The sequence below is a fragment of the Panthera tigris genome, chromosome E1, assembly GCF_018350195.1.
Source record: "Panthera tigris isolate Pti1 chromosome E1, P.tigris_Pti1_mat1.1, whole genome shotgun sequence".
Taxonomy (NCBI): domain Eukaryota; kingdom Metazoa; phylum Chordata; class Mammalia; order Carnivora; family Felidae; genus Panthera; species Panthera tigris.
The window spans coordinates 12381183-12399156 of NC_056673.1; the positions used below are offsets into that span (position 1 = coordinate 12381183).

A 17974-nucleotide genomic window follows, 5' to 3' on the forward strand; every position below is an offset into this window, starting at 1 on the left:
GTGTCTCAGGGAGCTATTTGCTAGGACACTATGAAAATAAGGTGATAGGGCACTTGCTGGGCTATTTTTAAATGAAATCTTAGAAGCTGGCTATGGAAAACCCCTCTCAGGTTATTATGCTTTCCTTCTCCTTTTGCCCTTTCAGTTTGTGAAGTTCCTTTTTTTTTTTTTTTTTTTAATGTTTTCTGGCATAAGAGTCCATGCTTTACAAGTTTTAAGTAGAAGCATTGTAAAAACTGCTTCAGAATAAAGGGCGTTTCCTAGTTAAGTTTCACAATAATGTTTTTCAATTCTAAAAATAACTTGGAATTCAGGGTGAAGTATCATCCTCAGTAAATTACAGTAAGGCAGATTGTCTGAAAGATGGTGGACAGGGACAGAGGATCTATCCAAATCTGTGAGGAAACTAAGGCAGCAATTTGTTAGAATTTAAAATAATCTGATTTCAACCACGAGCCTACTTGAAATTGGACAGCATTTAGTGTTTAATCCTTAGTGAGTGACATACCTACTTTTCTTTTTTTGTTGTGATAAAATACACATAGTAAAGTTAACTGTCTTTTTAAGATTGTATTTTTAAGTGATCTCTACACCCAGCATGGGGCTCGAACTCATAACCCTATGATCCAGAGCTGCCCTCCCCACAGACCGAGCCAACCTGGCACCTCACAGAGTTTACCATCCTGACCGTTTTTAAGTGTACAGGTCAGTGGTATTAAATACATTCGTAGTGTTATGCCACCCTCGCTACCGTCCATCTCCAGAATTCTTTTCATCTGGTAAAATGGAAACTCTGTACCCATTAAAATATAACCCCCATCCCTTCCCGCTCCCACCCCAGTCCCTGGCAAGTGCCATTCAACTTTCTCTAAGGATTTGACTGCTCTGAATGTCTCACATAAGTGCAGTCATAAAGTATTTGCCCTTTTGTGACTGGCTTATTTCACTTAGCATAATGTCTGCAAGGTTCATCCGTGTTGTAACATATTGCAGAATTTCCTTCCTTTTTATGGCTGAATACTATTCCATTGTATGTATACTATATTTTGCTTATCTGTTCACTGGTTGATGGACACTTGGGTTGCTTCCGTGTTTTATCTATGGTGAATAATGCTTCTGTAAGCATGGGTGTACACTTACCTCTTTGGGATTCTGTCTGATTTTTCGCGGTATATGTCCAGGGGTGGAATTGCTGGATCATATGGTAAATCTTTTTATTTTTTTGAGGAACCTCTGTACTATTTTCTCAGCATGTCTACCATTTTATGTTCCCACCCACAGCACGCAAGGGTTTCAACTTCTTTACATTTGTCCAAACACTTGTCATTTTCTGTTTTGTTTTTGTTTTTGTTTTTGTTTTTGTTTTTGTTTTTGTTTTGGTAGTAGTCGCCCTAGTGGATGTGAGGTACTATGTCACCGTTTTCATTTGCATTTCACTAATAAATAGTGATACTGAGCATCTTTTCATGTACTTACTGGCCATTTTCATACCTCCTGTTGAGAAATGTCTATTCAAGTCCTTTGCCCATTTTTGAATCAGATTGTTTGTTTTGAGTTTTTTTTTTTTAAGTTTATTTACTGATTTTGGAGAGGTGGGGGGAGGGAGACAGAGACAAAGGCAGAGAGAATCTCAAGCAGGCTCCACACTGTCAGTTTGGAGCCCAAACTGGATTTGAACCCATGAACCATGAGATCATGGCCTGAGTCAAAATCAAGAGTCAGGAGCTTAACTTAACAGGCACACCTGTTTTGTTTTGAGTTTTATGAGTTCTCTATATATTGTGGATATTGATCCCTTATTAGATAAATGGTTTGAAAATATTTCTCCCATTCTGTACATTGCCTTTTATCTTGTGGATAGTGTCTTTTAACGCACAAAATTTTAAAATGTTCATGAAGTTTAGTTTGTGTAGTTTTTCTTTTGTTGCCTGTGTCTTTGGAGTTGTATCCTAGAAATCACTGTCAAATCCAATGTTGTGAAGCTATTGCCCTATGTTTTTTCTTCAAAGAGTTTTATTGATTTAGGTCTTACATTTAGGTCCTTGATCCATTTTGAGTTAACTTTTGTATAAGGTAAGGGTCCAACTTTGTTCTTTTGCATGTGAATATCAGTTTTTCCCAGCACCGTCTGTTGAAAAGACTGTCCTTTCCCCATTGACTGAGGTTGGCACCCTTGTCAGAAGTAATTTGATGATATATGGAAGGGTTTATTGCTGGGTTTGCTGTTGTATCCCCCTGGTCTATACGTCTATCTTTATGTTGGCATCTATAAAAATGCCAACACATTGTTTTTTCATGTTGATTTATTTTTGAGAGAGAGAGAAACAGAGCGTGAGTGGGGGAGGAGAGAGAAGGAGACACAGAATCCAAAGCAGGGTCCAGGCTCTGAGCTGTCAGCACAGAGCCCCACGTGGGGCTCGAACCCATGAACGATGAGATCATGACCTGAGCCGAAGTCAGACACTTAACTGACTGAGCCATCTAGGCACCCCAGAACCACATTGTTTTGATTACTGTAGCCTTGTTTTGAAATCAGGAAATAGGCGTCTTCCAGCTTTGTTCTTTTTCAAGATTGTTTTGGCTGTCTGGAGACATTTGAGTTCCCATATGAATTTTAGGATGGGTTTTTCTATTTCGGAAAAATGTCCCTCGGATTTTGCTAGGTATTGCATTGAATCTATAGATCACTTTGGGTAGTATTGACATTTTAATAATATTAAGTATCCTACTCCACGAATATGGGATATGTTTCCATTTATTTATATCTTGTTTAATTTCTTTCAGCAGTATTTTGTAGTTTTCATTTTATAAGTCTTTACCTCTGTGGTTAAGTAAATACTTAAGTATTTAATTTTTCAGCTATCTTGTAAGTAGATTTGTTTTTGTAATTTCCTTCTCAGATTAGTCATTGTTTGGATATAGAAATGCCAACTGATTTTTCTGTGTTGACTTAATATCTTGCTACTTTGTAGTATTCATTTATTCTCACACCTTTTCTGTAGTCTTTAGTGTTTCCTATGTATGAGATCATATCATTTGCAAACGGAGATAATTTTACTTCTTCCTTTCCAATTTAGATGTCTTTTATTTCTTGCCTCATTCCAATACTATGTTGAATAGAAGGAGTGAAGTGGGCATCCTTGCTTTGTTCCTGATCTTAAAGGAAGAGCTTTCAGTCTTTTACCATTGAGTGTGATGTTTGCTGTGGGTTTTTCATATATAATTTTTATTAATTTGAGGTAGTTTACTTCTGTTCCTATTTTGTTGAGTGTATTTCTCATGAAAGTGTGTTAAATTTTGTCAAGTGCTTTTTCTGCATCAATTAAGATGGTTATCTGGTTTTATTTCTCCAGTTGATGTGGCATATTTTACATTGATCAGTTTTCATATGTTGAACCATTCTTGCATTTCAGGGACATCTCAGTTGGTCATGATGTATATTTTTAAAAATATGCTGCTGAGCTTTGTTTATTAATATTTTGTTGAGGGTTTTTGCATCAATTTTCAAAAGGGATATTGGTCTGTAGTTTTTTTTTTTCTTTTGGTTTTAGATTTTTTTCTTTATGGTGTTTTTTTTCTTGGTATCAGTGTAATGCTGATCTCATTGAATGAGTTAGGAAGTGTTCTCTACAATATTTTTGGAAAAGTTCAAGGGCTTGTATTAGTTCTTCTTTAAATGTTTGGTAGAAATCATGAGTGAAGCCAACTTTTCTTTGTTGACTTTTTTTTTTAATCACTGACTCAGTCTCCTTAATAGTTACTGGTCTATTCAGATTTTCTATTTCTTAGTAATTGAGTTTTGGTAGTTTTGTGTTTCTAGGAATATGTCCATTTCATCTAGTTTATACAGTTTATTGGTGTATCAAGTTCATAGTACTCTCCTGGAATCCTTTTTTATTTCTGTAGAATCAGTAGTAATGTCCTCACTTTCTTTTCCGATCTTAGTAATTTGAGTCTTTTCTTCGTCTCTCTTTTTTTTTTAGCCCAGCTAGCTAAAGGTTTGTCAATTTTGTTGACCTTTTCAAAGCACCAACTTTTGGTTTCATTGATTTCTCTATTTTCTATTCTGTTTCATTTATCTCTGTTCCAATCTGTATTATTTCCTTTCTTTTGCTAGCTTTGGCTTTAGTTTGTTCTTTTTTCTAGTTTGTTTTTTTTTTAATTGTAGTTAGGTCATTGAGATCTTTCTTGTTTTGTAATGTATGTATTTACAGCTATGAGTTTCCCCCTTAGCACCATTTTTGTTGTATATCATAAGTTTGATGTATGTGTGTATGTATGTATGTGTGTGTGTATAATATTTAACATAATAATAAATATTTAATATATACAATACATATTTAAAAACACACACACATATATATGTGTATTTTTAAACTTTATTTATTTATACCGAGAGAGAGAGAGAGCACACATGAGCAGGGGAGGGGCAGAAAGAAAGGGAGAGAGAGAATCCTAAGCAGGCTCCATGCTATCAGCACAGAGCCTGATGTAGGACTCAATCTCACAAACCATGAGATCATAACCTGAGTGAAATCAAGGGTCAGACACTTAACCACCTGAGCCACCCAGGCACCCATGGTATATTATATTTTTGTTTTTATTTATCTCTATTTTCTTATATCTCTTGTTGTTGATTTCCAACGTTATCCTGTTGTGGTTCACAGAAGATACTTTGTATGATATCTATCTTTCAAATATTAAGACTACTTAGAGAGGGGTACCTGGGTGGCTCAGTTGGTTAAGTGTCCGAGTTCAGCTCAGGTCACGATCTCACAGTCCGTGAGTTCGAGCCCTGCGTCGGGCTCTGTGCTGACAGCTCAGAGCCTGGAGCCTGCTTTGGATTCTGTGTCTCCCTCTCTCTCTGCCCCTCCCCTGCTCATGCTGTCTCTGTCTCAAAAATAAATAAAAACATTAAAAAAAAAAAAGACTACTTAGAGAATTTGTGCCTAACATATGTATATCCTGAAAATTGTCCCATGTGTACTTGAGAATAATGTGCATGCTGTTGTTGTTAGGTAGTGTTTTATACGTCTTTTAGACCTAGTTATTGTGTTAAGTCCTTTATTTTCTTATCTTTTGTCTGGTTGTACTTTCCATTATTATGAGTGGGATATTAAAGTTTCCAACTACTATTGTAGGACTATCTGTTTTGCCTTCAATTTTGTCTGTTTTTACTTCATATATTTAAAGTCTGTTTTGTCTGATATTAGTGTAGCCACCCCTCCTTTCTCTCTCTCTCTCTCTCTCTCTCTCTCTCTGTCTCTATTTGCATGGAGTATCTTTTTCCATCTTTTAACTTCCAACCTCTTTGTGTCTTTGGGTCTTAAGTGAGTCTCTCGTAGGCAGCATGTAGTTGAATCATGTGTTTTTATTTATTCTGCCAAATTCTGTCCTTTGGAAAGTTTAATACATTCACATTTAAGGTAATTACATAAGGAAGGACTTACTTCTGCAGTTGTGCTATTTGTTTTCTGCTCTCCTCCCCTTATTTACTGTATTACTGTCTTCTTTTACATGTAGTTGATTTTTTTTGTAGCGAAACGTTTTGATTCTCTTCTCATTTCCTTTTGTGTATGTTCTATAGTAATTTTCTTTGTGGTTGCCATCGGGGTTATGTTTAACATGCTAATGTTGTAACACTGTAATTCGACTTTATACCAGCTTAACTTTAATAACAGACAAAAATTCTCCTTTATAGCCCTTATCCCTTTTGGTTGTTGGTGTCACAAAATTACGTCTTTATACATTGTGTGTCCCAAAGACTAATAATTTAAAATGCGTTAATCTCCTAAATTATATAGGAAACAAGATTCAGAGTTACAGAACAAAGTTACAATAAGATTAGCTTTTAAACAAAACTGTTTTTAAAAAATGTATCTTTTATAGCATGTAGAAAATAGAAAGTGGAGTTACAAACCGTTGTAATAATTCCAGTTTTTATAGTTTTGCATGTATATAACTTTACTGAAATCTTTATTTCTCCGTATGACTTTGAAGTACTGTTTAGTGTCTTTTCATTTCACCTTGTAGGAGAGGACTTCCATGAACATTTCTGCAGAGCAGATCTACTGATAAACTATCTCAGCTTTTGTTTATCTGGGAATGTCTTCATTGTCCCCTCACTTTTGAAAGACGATTTTGCCAGATACAAGATTTTTCGTTGACAATTTTTTCTTTTAGCACTTTGAGTATAGTGCCCACTTCGTTATATTGGCCAAAGTTTGTGACGAGAAATCTGTTGATCATCTTATTGAGGATCTCTTATATTTGACAAGTCTCTGTCTTTGCCTTTAAGGAAGTTTGATTACGATATGTCTTGGTATGGTTCTCTTTGAGTTCATGTTACCTGGAGCTCCTTGAGTTTTTTGGGTGTTTTATTCGTGTCTTTCAGCAAAGTGGGGAAGTTTTCAGCCCCTATTTCTTCGAGTATTCCCTCTGCCCCTTGCTCTTTTCTGTTTTTGAAGCCTCTATAATGTGTATGTTGGTCGGCTTGATGTGTCTTGTGATTCCCTTACAACTCCGTTCACTTCTATTCAATCTTTTTTTCTCCTGTTTCTTAGATTCAATACTTTCCATTGTCCTGTCTTCAAATTCGGTGATTCTTCTGCCTGCTCGAATTTTCCTTTGAATTGCTCTAGTGAATGTTTCATTTCAGTTATTATTCTTTTCAATTCCAGTGTTTCATTTTGCTTTCTTTTTCTGTCTCGTTATTGATACTTCGATTCTTTTCATACATTATTTTCTTGACTTTCTCTACATCTTTCTTTAGCTTTTTTTTTTTTTTTTAGCATCTTTAGACAGTTGTTTTAATATCTTTCTTTATAAAGTAAACCTATTTTTAGGTCTTTTGCAGGGACAGTTTCTGTTGTCTTTTCCCCTTTGAATAGACCGTGGTTTCCTATTTCTTTGTATGCCTTTTGACTTTTTTGTTGAAAACAGGACATTTGAATCTAATAACGTGGTAACTCTGGAATCAGATTTTCTCTTTTCCCTAGTGTTTCCTCTTTTTTGTTAATTAATTAATTAGCTTCCCTGTTTTTGTAGGATGTGTCTGTGCCAGGGATCAGCATGATATATAAACTTAAGGTCTTCTCAGGTCTTTCCAAAGCCTGGCTTTCTAAGAGCCTAGTTTTCTAAAAGCCTACTTTCCTTGGACATGCGTGGTCACTTTCTAATTTTACCCACACATTCAGTTGCTTTTGAATGCCCAACTCTTTAATTAATGGCTCCCAAAAGGAGAAAAAGAGGAAAGTGAAGGGAGGATAACATACTGCCAGCTCTTTAAATAGCCGGTAGTCACCTCATCCAGAGGTGGAGATGCTTGCTCCAGTGGAGGGAGGTGCAACCACAATGGTGGCCCACCTCTGTGATCAGAAAGCAGCAACCAGCAGTCAGGCCCAAATCCATAATATTGGGAGCAGAGGGTCTTTTTTGCCCACCCTCATTCCAGCAGGCTGTGTTGCGCCAGGATCTGGTGCACAGCTGCATGTCCCTGAGGTGGAGCCTGTGTAGCTGCTACTGTGTTTACAGCTGAAATTGACTGAAATTAACTACAACTTACCAGATAAGCCTTCTCAGAGAATTTGCAAGCCTTCAATAGATTCCGGAGTTCTAAAATACACCGTTGTACCAAACATTCTGCCAGGGCGATTATTGAGGACGTTAGCAGACAGATTCCTGGTGCTTCTTACTCCACCACTATCCTAGCATCCTTCTTCGTCTTTTTGTTCTTCTTCTTCTTCTTTGTTTAAAATGTTTTATTTTATTTTTAAGAGGGGGGAGGGGCAGAGGCGGCTCTGCGATGAGAGCGGAGTGCCAGGCTCGAACTCACGAACCGTGAGATCATGACTTGAGCTGAAGTCAGATGCTTAACTGACTGAGCCACCCAGGTGCCCTGTCCTAGAATCCTTCTAGTGTACATTTTATTTGTTTTTTTACTGTTTGTCTCTCCCATTGATATGTCATCTCCATGAGGACAATGATTCACTTTGTGTTTGTTCACTATACCACCGACCCTGGAAAAATCGACACACAGTAGGTGCTCAGTAAATGTTTGTAGAATGAATCTATACCATAGCAGATACGGAGGGCAATTGTGCTCAAGTTTGAATACAAACATTGTGAGTTACTGTGTTGTATGATTATTTCTGAAGCTCATGCCCAGGCCCAGTTCCTGTTAGATAGTCTGGTTTGAGCCCTACCAGCTCCTTTTAAACACACTGGATTCCTGACTTTATGTTTACATGGCACCTTGTTTGTCATATTCATATTGTTGTATGTACTTTTTTAGGTAATAATCTAAAACTCAGGAGTCACAAACCAGCAGCTTCCCTGGGCCAGGTTGTGTGTTGTGTGGCCAGCACAGTGGTTTGAATTGTTTTGACTTTGAATTAAAGCTTCAGGTGAGGCTTGTCCTTTAGACAGGCCACCACTATGTGGCTTTACAATGATTGTTTCTTTCATTACCACAATTCTAATCACTTAATTTTTGTATTTCTTTGTTTGTCGTCAGCCTCCTCATCTAGGCTGTGATCTCCACGAGGTCAGAAACCATGTCTACCTCATTCATTGCCTTACACCCCAGTCCTAGCTGAGCCTGATACAGGATGGCGCTTGATAAATGAGGTGTGAATATAAAGTAATCCGTCTGGTCTCTTTACCACACATACTTAAACACGAATAACCCTCGAAGCCGCCTGCTTGGCTGCCATTGCCTAGTTCCTTCCGCAGATCTTCTCCAGGAATTTCCTTTCTTCGGTGAGTTTAGGGGTCAGCACCATGTGTGTTCAGAACATTAGCATGTACAGGATGCTCCCTATGTGTTTTCTCATTGGAATAACCATCCCCATTTTGAAACTACAGTACACGTTTGCAGATGGTAAATTTGCCCATGTCACCCAGCAAGTACACGACGTAGTAGACTCGAACCCAGCTCCCCAAGTGCCAACTAGGTGCCTTTTCTGCTTCACCCTCACAGTGAACTTGCTGTCTGGTTTCTGTCAGGGCCTCTTGTGTGTTTTCTAGGAAAGTGGGTGGGATCACTCCTGCATCTCCCAGTAATACCTGACTCATTTTATAAAGCATGTTAGACACCGAAATTTTTGTTTTGTGTGTGTGTGTGTGTGTGTGTGTGTGTGTGTGTGTGTGTGGCAAGGTCCTAGGTAGGCATCATGAGTGCTGTTTTTAAAAAGCAGAACTAAGACTCCGGTTTCTAATAAACGTGCCCTGTCCTTGTGTAGGTAGCCTGCCCTGCAGGGTCTGGAGCTGTGCTTGGCTCCTCTCTTCCCGCCCTCCCTGGCTGGGGCTGCTGTGCAGCGTGTGTGCTCAGCGTCTCACTGGGGAGCAGGGCTCGCTTCAGCGTGGTTGCTCTTCCCGGGAGTGGGCGCTCAGGAGCCCGGTCTGGAATAGTCTCAGGCCTCCCTTTTGGTTTTATCTTGACTAGTGCCAGCCGGCACTCCTTTAAACTGGGGGCCCTAAGGCTGGCATCCCAAAGTACACCCTCCAGGTCACTTGTCAGTGGCCCGTTCCGGCGCTTTAGAGAGGGCTTGCTGACCTGAAGTTGTCCTCTGGCCTATACTCTTAGTCACTCTGTCCCAGGTCAAAAGACCAAAGAAGACGCTGGCACCCGGACCCGCCACTGGCAAAGTAGCTGGCATTTGAGGTAGGATATTGTTTTTTCTTTCCAGTTGAAGACAGCCTTAGCTGCTACTGCTCATGTGCTTAGACCGAAAAAGAGCAGCTTTCTCTGCTTTTACTTTTGAAAATAGATACGTATTTTCAGATATGGGTCATAAGCATGACCCGTAGCTTATGTCACCTTTGGTAGATCAGCTGTTCAGAGCTGGTCTTCAGTTACGAAATATAAGAGCGGGTGTAGGTTTGTGGGAACGGGATCCTAACTGCTTTTGGTGATACTAAGCCACTCCTTGCCGCATGATTTCAGCGTCCTGCCTTCCAGTTGGAACTCCTCTCTGCCCTTTAGCCCGAATTTCTTGTGCATAACATGGCAGATTATTCCATGACTAATCCTTCTTTCAGACCTGAAATCATTTTTATTCTTGAACTGTGGAGAGCTTTTGGATACCCTCTTTTGATTTTCAGATGTGGCTGTTAATGGTTTAATTTCTATGTGTGGTTCTGAGTAGATTCCCACAACTTGTTTTTATTGATGGTTCAAATTATTTTTTATAATTGCTCGAGAGAAGAAAGGAATCTCAGGAACAGATTGCATCTGTGAAATGCAATGTAGAATTGTGGCTAAAGGATGAGGAATGGAATAACGTTAAAGTGACATTTCTGCGCAGAGTTGATTTCTTGGAGATCGTCTTGTTTCTAGTTTGAGGTTCCAAAAGGAATGTCTCAATAGAATAAGGGAACAGCTGAATTTCAAGGTCACCGTGAGAACCCATGAACTTTCTGGCTGCCCAGGCCCATCTAACACTCACCCACGAGCAACTTTTCTACCTTTACCCTCTTTTAACTTAGGTCTAGAGCTCCATAGCCTGTGGTATGTGAAAATACAGGTGGACGAGCTTAGTGCGTGAATGCCTAAACTCTCTAACTTCTACATGCCGGTTGATGTGGCTTATTACCGGAAGGTCATGCTTCAGGTCACTTCCCTGTCAATTAAGAGAGTAGACATGACTGTGAGTGCATACGCTTCTGTTAGGCAGTGCACTCGCACATCTAGACCACGTGTGATCTGTGGTTCCTATTCAAGGGAGGCTATCTTGCCTTTTTCCTTTTCTGACCTCACTCTCTTTTTGTGACTTGCCCTACTTTCTGCTCTGGCTCACAGCGATGCTGGGCCATCCCTTCTATCTACGAGCTGATCTCCAAATGCTAGAAATTGTGAGCTAGATTTTTTTCCCCCACTCTCTTTTATGCCGTCAGTCCTGCCTTCCCAGTTCTGTCTGAAACTAGCAGTTGAGCATTTTGGTATAAAAGGCAAAACTTGTAAACACATTAAAATCCTTCTTAAATGTCATTTTCAAAGTACACAGGCCCCCTTTGACTCCGTTTTACAGAAGAGATTTACTTCCTAATCTGGAAATGTGGCCAGCCAGGATACAATTCCTTTCTTCCACTTTGAAGTTGTCTCTTTGCTTGGAGAATGCCCCCGGACACCACAGCAAGGCGGTAGGGCTGAGTTACCTCCATGCCTTGCTCTCTTGAACATCCTGAGTGCTGAGGGTGAGACAGGGAGGAGCCGGCCCAGCTGATGCTCAGAGACTGGAGAGGCCTGGTGGCCCAGCGGCCCATCAGTATGGCCACGTGCACTGCAGAGTGGAATGCGAGGGGGAAGGTCTTTCCGAACTTGAGAAACTCCCGGAGAGTTGGGATCGTCAATATGACCGCCTTCGCCTGGTCAGGAAAGTGACCTGAATACCTACCCTGAAATTGAATGTGATGCTGTCAAATAAATGGCTTGCTCTGGAATGTCTTTCGCCACCATCATCATCCTGAGTTAGCTGGGCGCAACTGGTGCTGATTTCTAATTTACTTTGCATTCTGACTCTAATGACTTCGCCAGACTGAATGCAGATGTGCGCTCTCCCCACAGAAAGCCGGCCCGTGGGCCGAGGATGGATCCCATTAACGTGGTGCCATATTTGCCTCAGGCAAAGTGGTCCCCAGGGCCAGGAGACCAAGGCTGGCATGCGATGTTGTGTCAGGTGCTCAAGGAATCCCAGAAGTGTACCAGACGGTGTGTAGTTTTCTCTCTTTTCTTCGTGACCTAGATTGATGGCTTGAGTTTTAAATAGGTGCATGAAAATGCGGTTTGTTGGGAGCGTCGTCGTCCTCTGGGGGGAACCTCGCTAGATGGGTTTTCATCCCGCTCCTCCCCAGGCGTGAGGAAAGGGTGGCAGGGGCGGTTTGAAATTTGTCTGCTCTCTCCTTGCTGTGTTGGCCTCGATAACTCTTCTGGCAGCCACATTTTCTAATACAAACCTTGGCATATGGGATCCTGACTTCTGACAGAGTTGGGGTGTCTTTTTTCCTACTTGTTAATGTAATTAAACCAAAGGGTTTATGAAGATATAAAAATTAAACTCCAGTGAGCTCTATGTTTAATTAATTTCCTTCATTTGGAAGAAACCAGTTTTCATAAACCAGGGACTCTTTCAGACAACCTTGGGAATCTGACTGCGGTGAGACCAGTTCCTGGGTCAGGAGCTTTTAGTTAGTTGTGGGTCATGATGATGCTGACGGCAACTACATTTACCGGGCACTTCCCCTTTTCTAGAGACTGTGCACGCTTTTCCACGTATTAATTCATCTGACCTCAGAACAACAACCTGCAAGGTGGGCACTCACGCGCCCTCATTTTGCAGATGATACTGAGGCCCAGAGTGGTGAGGTCCCGTACCCAGGCTGGTAAGTAAGTGGCTGAGCCAGAATGGGAACCCAGACAGGCTGCTCGAGGGTTCATCCTTCTAACTCCTGCACTGCCGTCACTTTGCCATCATTAGTGTTTTCCATGTGGTCTCTGCAGCCTCTGAATTTGAGGGGCAACAGGCCCCCATAGCCTTCAGTGGAGTTCTGGTTCAGCCCCGGGTTGAAAGTCTGAAACGGGCAGGCTTCACAAGACTCTGGTCTCCAGGGCCTGTGGAGGAGTATGCAGACCTGTTTCCACCCAGCTGACCCAATGGAGCTCTGGGCCCCCCTCCCACGGACCGAGGCCTGTTTCCCCTTCATGAGTCCCTTCTTCACCTCCCTGGTCATCCTGGGCAGTGGCCGGGTCCTCGGTAATTCTGGGCTAGGCAGGGTGGTCCACCTGGGGACCTGCCTGATACAAGGATCTGGGATTACAGTGGGATCAAGCTCTTCCTGGACGGTCGTCCTGCTGGGTTGAAAGCTCTCTACCCCAAAATTTATTACATGAAAGTTCTGAGCCATAATTACCTTGGGGTCTACCTGTGTTTTCTAATTGCTATAGTCTTCTGGTAAAGCTACACTAACAGATTGGCAATCATTCCTGCCCCCTGAGAATTCATCCCTCCCATCCTCGGGAAACACTCCTACAGCCTCGGTCTTCAGGGGTGGCCCCGTGAAGATCCCCAGGCAGCACTCACAAACCCATGAAACTGCGGAGGCACTGGTACCTGCTCTAAGTACCTGCTTCTGAGTACTTCCCAGGTGCCAGACAGAGGGTCCTAGGGTCCTAGCATTTCCCCCTGGGACTCGGCCTGACCTGTAAGCTCCAATACCTGGCCTCGGCTTCCAGCCGTGGGCAGGGGATGGTGCCATTAGTACCCTGGAAAAGAGCTGGGCACTTTAGAAGCCACTTTAATTGCCAGTCCATCCAAGTGTAGGCCTGACACAGTGTAGGGTGAGAGGGAAATGTAACCACTTAGCAGACAGTAGTTGGGGATTTTTCAGAAGTAGAATAAGTGGAGGTTGATGGGAAACAGTCATTTTTACAGGTGTTTGCTAAGAATGGTAATTTTTTATGGTGACCAAGAAATTGGATATATTTGGAAAGGCAGATGAAAAAATAAACCAAATACTAAACTAGTTGAGTTGACAGTTCAAATCCGAGCAGAACTCTTTTGCAGTCGAGCGGTTTAACTTACATCAGGACAACTCACCCTGATCCTAAGGTTCAGGATCAAAGCCAACTCAGGCTATAAGTGGATCGATGTTGGGGTTCAGTGGGTTCCTGGCTTCATGGTGTCCACGGAGGTGATGTTGTTTTGGGAATGGAAACAGAAATGTATTTTTTTAAATATATGGAGTTGAGGACATGGGGCATTCAGCAGGTGGGTGATGGTTTTTATGTAGTTACTCCCAATCTGATGAATAATTAAAAGCTTTAGACTGGTTTGCAGGAGCTCTGCTTTTGGTTTCCAGTCTCTTCCTTCCTGGACAGGATTATTATGCCGATAATATCCCGGTCCTGGAGGTGGACTGTGGGTGGTGGGACTTTTGTGTAATAGACTCAGCCCGTGTGTCAAATCGCCTTACAGGGCATCTCTTTCAAAGTGACAGACATGGTGTTGCTCCTCACTAGCTCGTTCTTGACCTTCCTTTAATCCTGTGTCTCCCTCCTCTCTTAGCTTGCTTTCGGCATAGGGGCATGGATGAGTGACAAGGAATCGAGGAAGGTTGGGGGAGCAAGGAAATTTGGGGCGGTTGTGTAAGGAATGGATGTGTTTCCTAAGAACTGACTGCCACAGATGCACAAATACTCCTGTGGCCCCCTGATTTCATCCGGCTGGCGGTGGCTCACCAGCGAATGCTCAGCGGGAGCCTGGCACGGTGCACGGCCGGACAGCCCACTTCACAGCCTAAGTCTGTGCCTATGCCTGGCAAAGGGCAGCTCCCCTGTGCACTGAATTCCCTTTGGGTGTCTGTGAAGCCTGTGGCCAGGAGGATGTTTGTGGGCCATCGCAGAGACTATCCAGAGGACACCCCATCCAGAAACACCTATCTGGTTAGGGAGGAGTATATACATTGGTATAGTTTCCTCTTTCCTTTTTTTTTTTTTTTTTTTTTAACGTTTGTTTATTTTTGAGAAAGAGAGAGAGACAGAGTGGGAGCAGGGGAGGGGCAGAGAGAGGGAGACACAGAACCTGAAGCAGGCTCCAGGCTCCGAGCTGTCAGCACAGAGCCCGACGTGGGGCCTGAAGCCACGAACCGTGAGATCATGACCTGAGCTAAAGTCGGATGCTTAACTGACTGAGCCACCCAGGCGCCCCTTCTCTTTCCTTTTTAAAAATTGTTTTCTAGTTTCACAAACGGGTTGAAAATGATAATGGGCATACCTAAGTTCCCCTAAATAGGCTTCTGAAGGAGATTCAGGTGAGCGTTGACGGGCCAGAGCCTCCTGGAATACTCACAAGTATGGGTGCTGTGCCGAATGGCTCCCTCAGCTTGTTCTGGGGTTGCTGTGCGCCTCTGAGAGGCATCGCGAGGTCTGTGGCTTTGCTGTTTGCTCATGTCAGCCAGAGTGAGAGAAAGCAAGTTCCACGATGCTGAGCAGTCAGCATAGAGCACGGGACCCAGAAAGACATTTGTTGGGTTCAGAGCTAAAGTCCGCGCAAGAGAAACCTGGGCTCTGTGTCATCAGTCTAGGGGGAGGAGGGCTGGCAGGTCCCTTGAGTTTTCCTATTTTGTCACAAATTCATTGGATTTGGGTTCTTTCAGGAAGAGTCTGCTGAAGGTGAGGGTCATGGATTTTATCACCTCTACGGCCATCCTGCCCCTGCTCTTTGGCTGTGTGGGAATCTTCAGCCTCTTCAAGCTGCTGCAGCGGATGCGAATGAAGGCCTACCTCCGGAACGCTGTGGTGGTCATTACAGGCGCTACCTCAGGCCTGGGGCGAGGTGGGTCCTGGGGCCAGTGCTGTCAGGAGGGGCAGGGAACTTGGCCCAGACTCGAGGAGCAGCTCGGCTGCATAGGTGCAAATAAGTGACACAGGCTAGGTGACTGGGGAACAAGAGTATGTCACTGTCTCTGGTCCACTTGGAAGAAGCAAGAGCTTAAGTGCAATGAGAAATGGTCCCTGACTTTCAGCATCAGTGTGGGGGGTAGAATCCACGACGAAGACTGTGGCAAACCGGACACTACGTGCCTCGTCTAAGTGGGCAGCTGCTGGCTGTGGAAATAGGGAATTTTATGTGAAGGCTCCCTATTTTCAAATATGACAACTCATTAAAAAAACATTTTTATCTCTGTGAGGGCCAAACGAAACGTGCCTTTTCCTGGATTTAGCCAGCATCCCTAGTTCATGGCCTTGGTGTCCCCTTCTCCTCACCTTCCTGTCACTGGGGCTGTGCCTCTAGCTGTCCCTCATGGCCTTGGCGGGACTGGAAACAATAAATGATACCTCAGCTGTGCCTCACCTAGGTTCTCCGGGTTAGTTCCATCTACTTTGGTGAACGCGGCGAGCCTCTCGGCCCCAGGAACTTTGTGCCGGGTCACAGGCCCAGAGTCAGTCACCGCCCCCTGCCTCGTACAGATGAGTCTGTAGAGCTGCCGTCATTTCCCTTGCACACATGTGCATTGACTTTGGCATAGTACCAAGGACAGATGCAGGCACGTCCTATGGAGCTTCCTCCTTCTCAGCACCTGCACACGGAGCACACTATGCCAGTATACCCTCTGCGTGGGGGCTCAGTTCCATGGAAGAAGGCCGAGAGGCACCCAGAGTCGTGGTAACCCCATCCCTGCTGCATCTGTCCGTCGGGACCATAGCACAGCCAGCGCTGATGGAACATCTCCGATTTATAAGGCTCCGGGCAAAGTGCTGGGACAAATAAAAGACAGGGTGCCTGGTCTCAGGTAGTTCACAGTCTGATGGAGAGGGGCAAGGACTTACCTCAGCATATTGACATTTCAGTAACGGATGCTCCCGTTGAGGCCCGGCAGACGAATGGGCTGGGTTGTGCTTTATCTCCCTGAATCCTTGCAGCTAAGATTCAGAGACTTGCCCTAGGACTTCTAGATTCAAACCCCATGTCTGACTCCAGGACTCTGTCTTGTATCACCTGTGGGGGGCATGGCCAGGGAAAGGAAAGCACGGGCCAACAGGGAGGGTGTTGCAGATGGGCCCAGAGCAGGGAGCAGCATGGTTGTGCCGGGGTGGGAAGCACTTGGCGGTTGCAGGAACATAAAGGAGCAGATGGGGTCTCGTCTGCCGGGTAAGTGGCTTGCGGGCAGCCAGGGGGAGCCTGGGAAAGCTGTAGGTAGGTTCATCCGCGTGCTGCTATGATGTTTTAGATGAGATCTCTGGGGGTGAACTCTGGGCCTGTCATTAGATATCTAGACCTGCGTGGAGACAGCTGCCTCCAGGCCCTTTGCCACAGTCGGTTCTCTGACCTTACTCAGCTACTATATATAGGGTAGTCAGCAGCCACTTCTCTTGATCTCAGAGAGCAGCATTTTTTTTTTTTTAAGTCCTTGAACAGTATTTGAGAGTTGGCTGGGATGGAAAGGTAACTTGCAGGTACTCTGATATGGGAATGTTGGAGAAGGACACTGTCCTCTTTATCATTCTGCGGTTCCACTTCTGGAAACCAAGACTGGGAAGGGAATAGAAAATATAATTGAAAGAAAAACAATACGTGTGTGTGTGTGTGTGTGTGTGTGTGTGTGTGTGTGTGTGTATCTCCTATATTAGGTCAGCCTTTTCCCAAATTCCAAATCACCCTGCTTATATTGTGTCCTATATAACATGTTAGGGACAAGAGTCCACGGATCTCTCCCCACTCCAGCCAGTCAGAACGGGAACAGATTCTCACCCAGCCGTTGCAAGTACAGGAGCCACTGTTGGTGACTCCCAAGGAGGTGCTGCTGCACCTTAGCTTTCAGAGGAGGAAGGCCACGGGTTGCCCTTGGTGGCTCTGCTCTGCCTGCCTGCCGTGTCAGCTGCTCTGAAAGTCCGAATTGTGACAGTCTTCAGATAGCTTTCTGTATTTCTCCCCTATTTTGTATATTTAAGCTACATGAGCTTATCCTTGTAAAACAGTAAGACCATTGACTAAAGGAACAGAATGTTCTGCATACCCACTTTAGCCAGCCTCAGCCCTGAGGTTGTGAATAACTATCTTGATGGAGGAGGCCCAGAGTGCCTGCAGCACTGGGGAATCATCTGGCAGCCCTAGCTAGATAAATGGTACTTCGGGACTGTTTTCCTTTTTCCCTTGACCCTCCTGCCTCCCTGTGTCAGCTTTTTCAAGAAATGAAAGTGGAATCCTTGCAATCTGTTGTTTTCATTTCTGTCACTCCCTACACAGACTTTAATTTCCTCCTTGTTTTGGCTTTGCTGGGAAGCAAAGCTTAAGCAGAATGTACGTGACCATTTTCCAGAAGCTGTTTATATGCTAGTGTGCCTCTCCCCACCTTTGGTTCTGCGTGTCTGCACCCTGTGGGGGCACCTTATGACACGTCCATTGTGTCAGTCACGTCGGGATGAAATGGGGTGAGGAGGCTGGCCATGCCAGAGATTCCTCATCTTTTGGAATGA

At 43.6% G+C, this 17974-nt stretch overlaps 1 protein-coding gene across 2 annotated transcripts in view; it reads left to right on the plus strand.

Annotated features, from left to right (window-relative positions):
• DHRS7B (dehydrogenase/reductase 7B) overlaps positions 1 to 17974 on the plus strand; it is a 60795-nt gene that overhangs the window by 24321 nt on the left and 18500 nt on the right. Inside the window, exons 1-2 of one of the 2 annotated variants that reach the window (XM_042966326.1) lie at positions 12253 to 12381; positions 15154 to 15332. In XM_042966326.1, coding sequence (XP_042822260.1) covers positions 15179 to 15332 — 154 coding nt within the window. In that variant the 5' untranslated portion in view covers positions 12253 to 12381; positions 15154 to 15178. Of the gene's footprint in view, positions 1 to 12252; positions 12382 to 15153; positions 15333 to 17974 lie in introns of those variants that run through there. The other variant, XM_007092287.3, reaches the window with a different exon arrangement.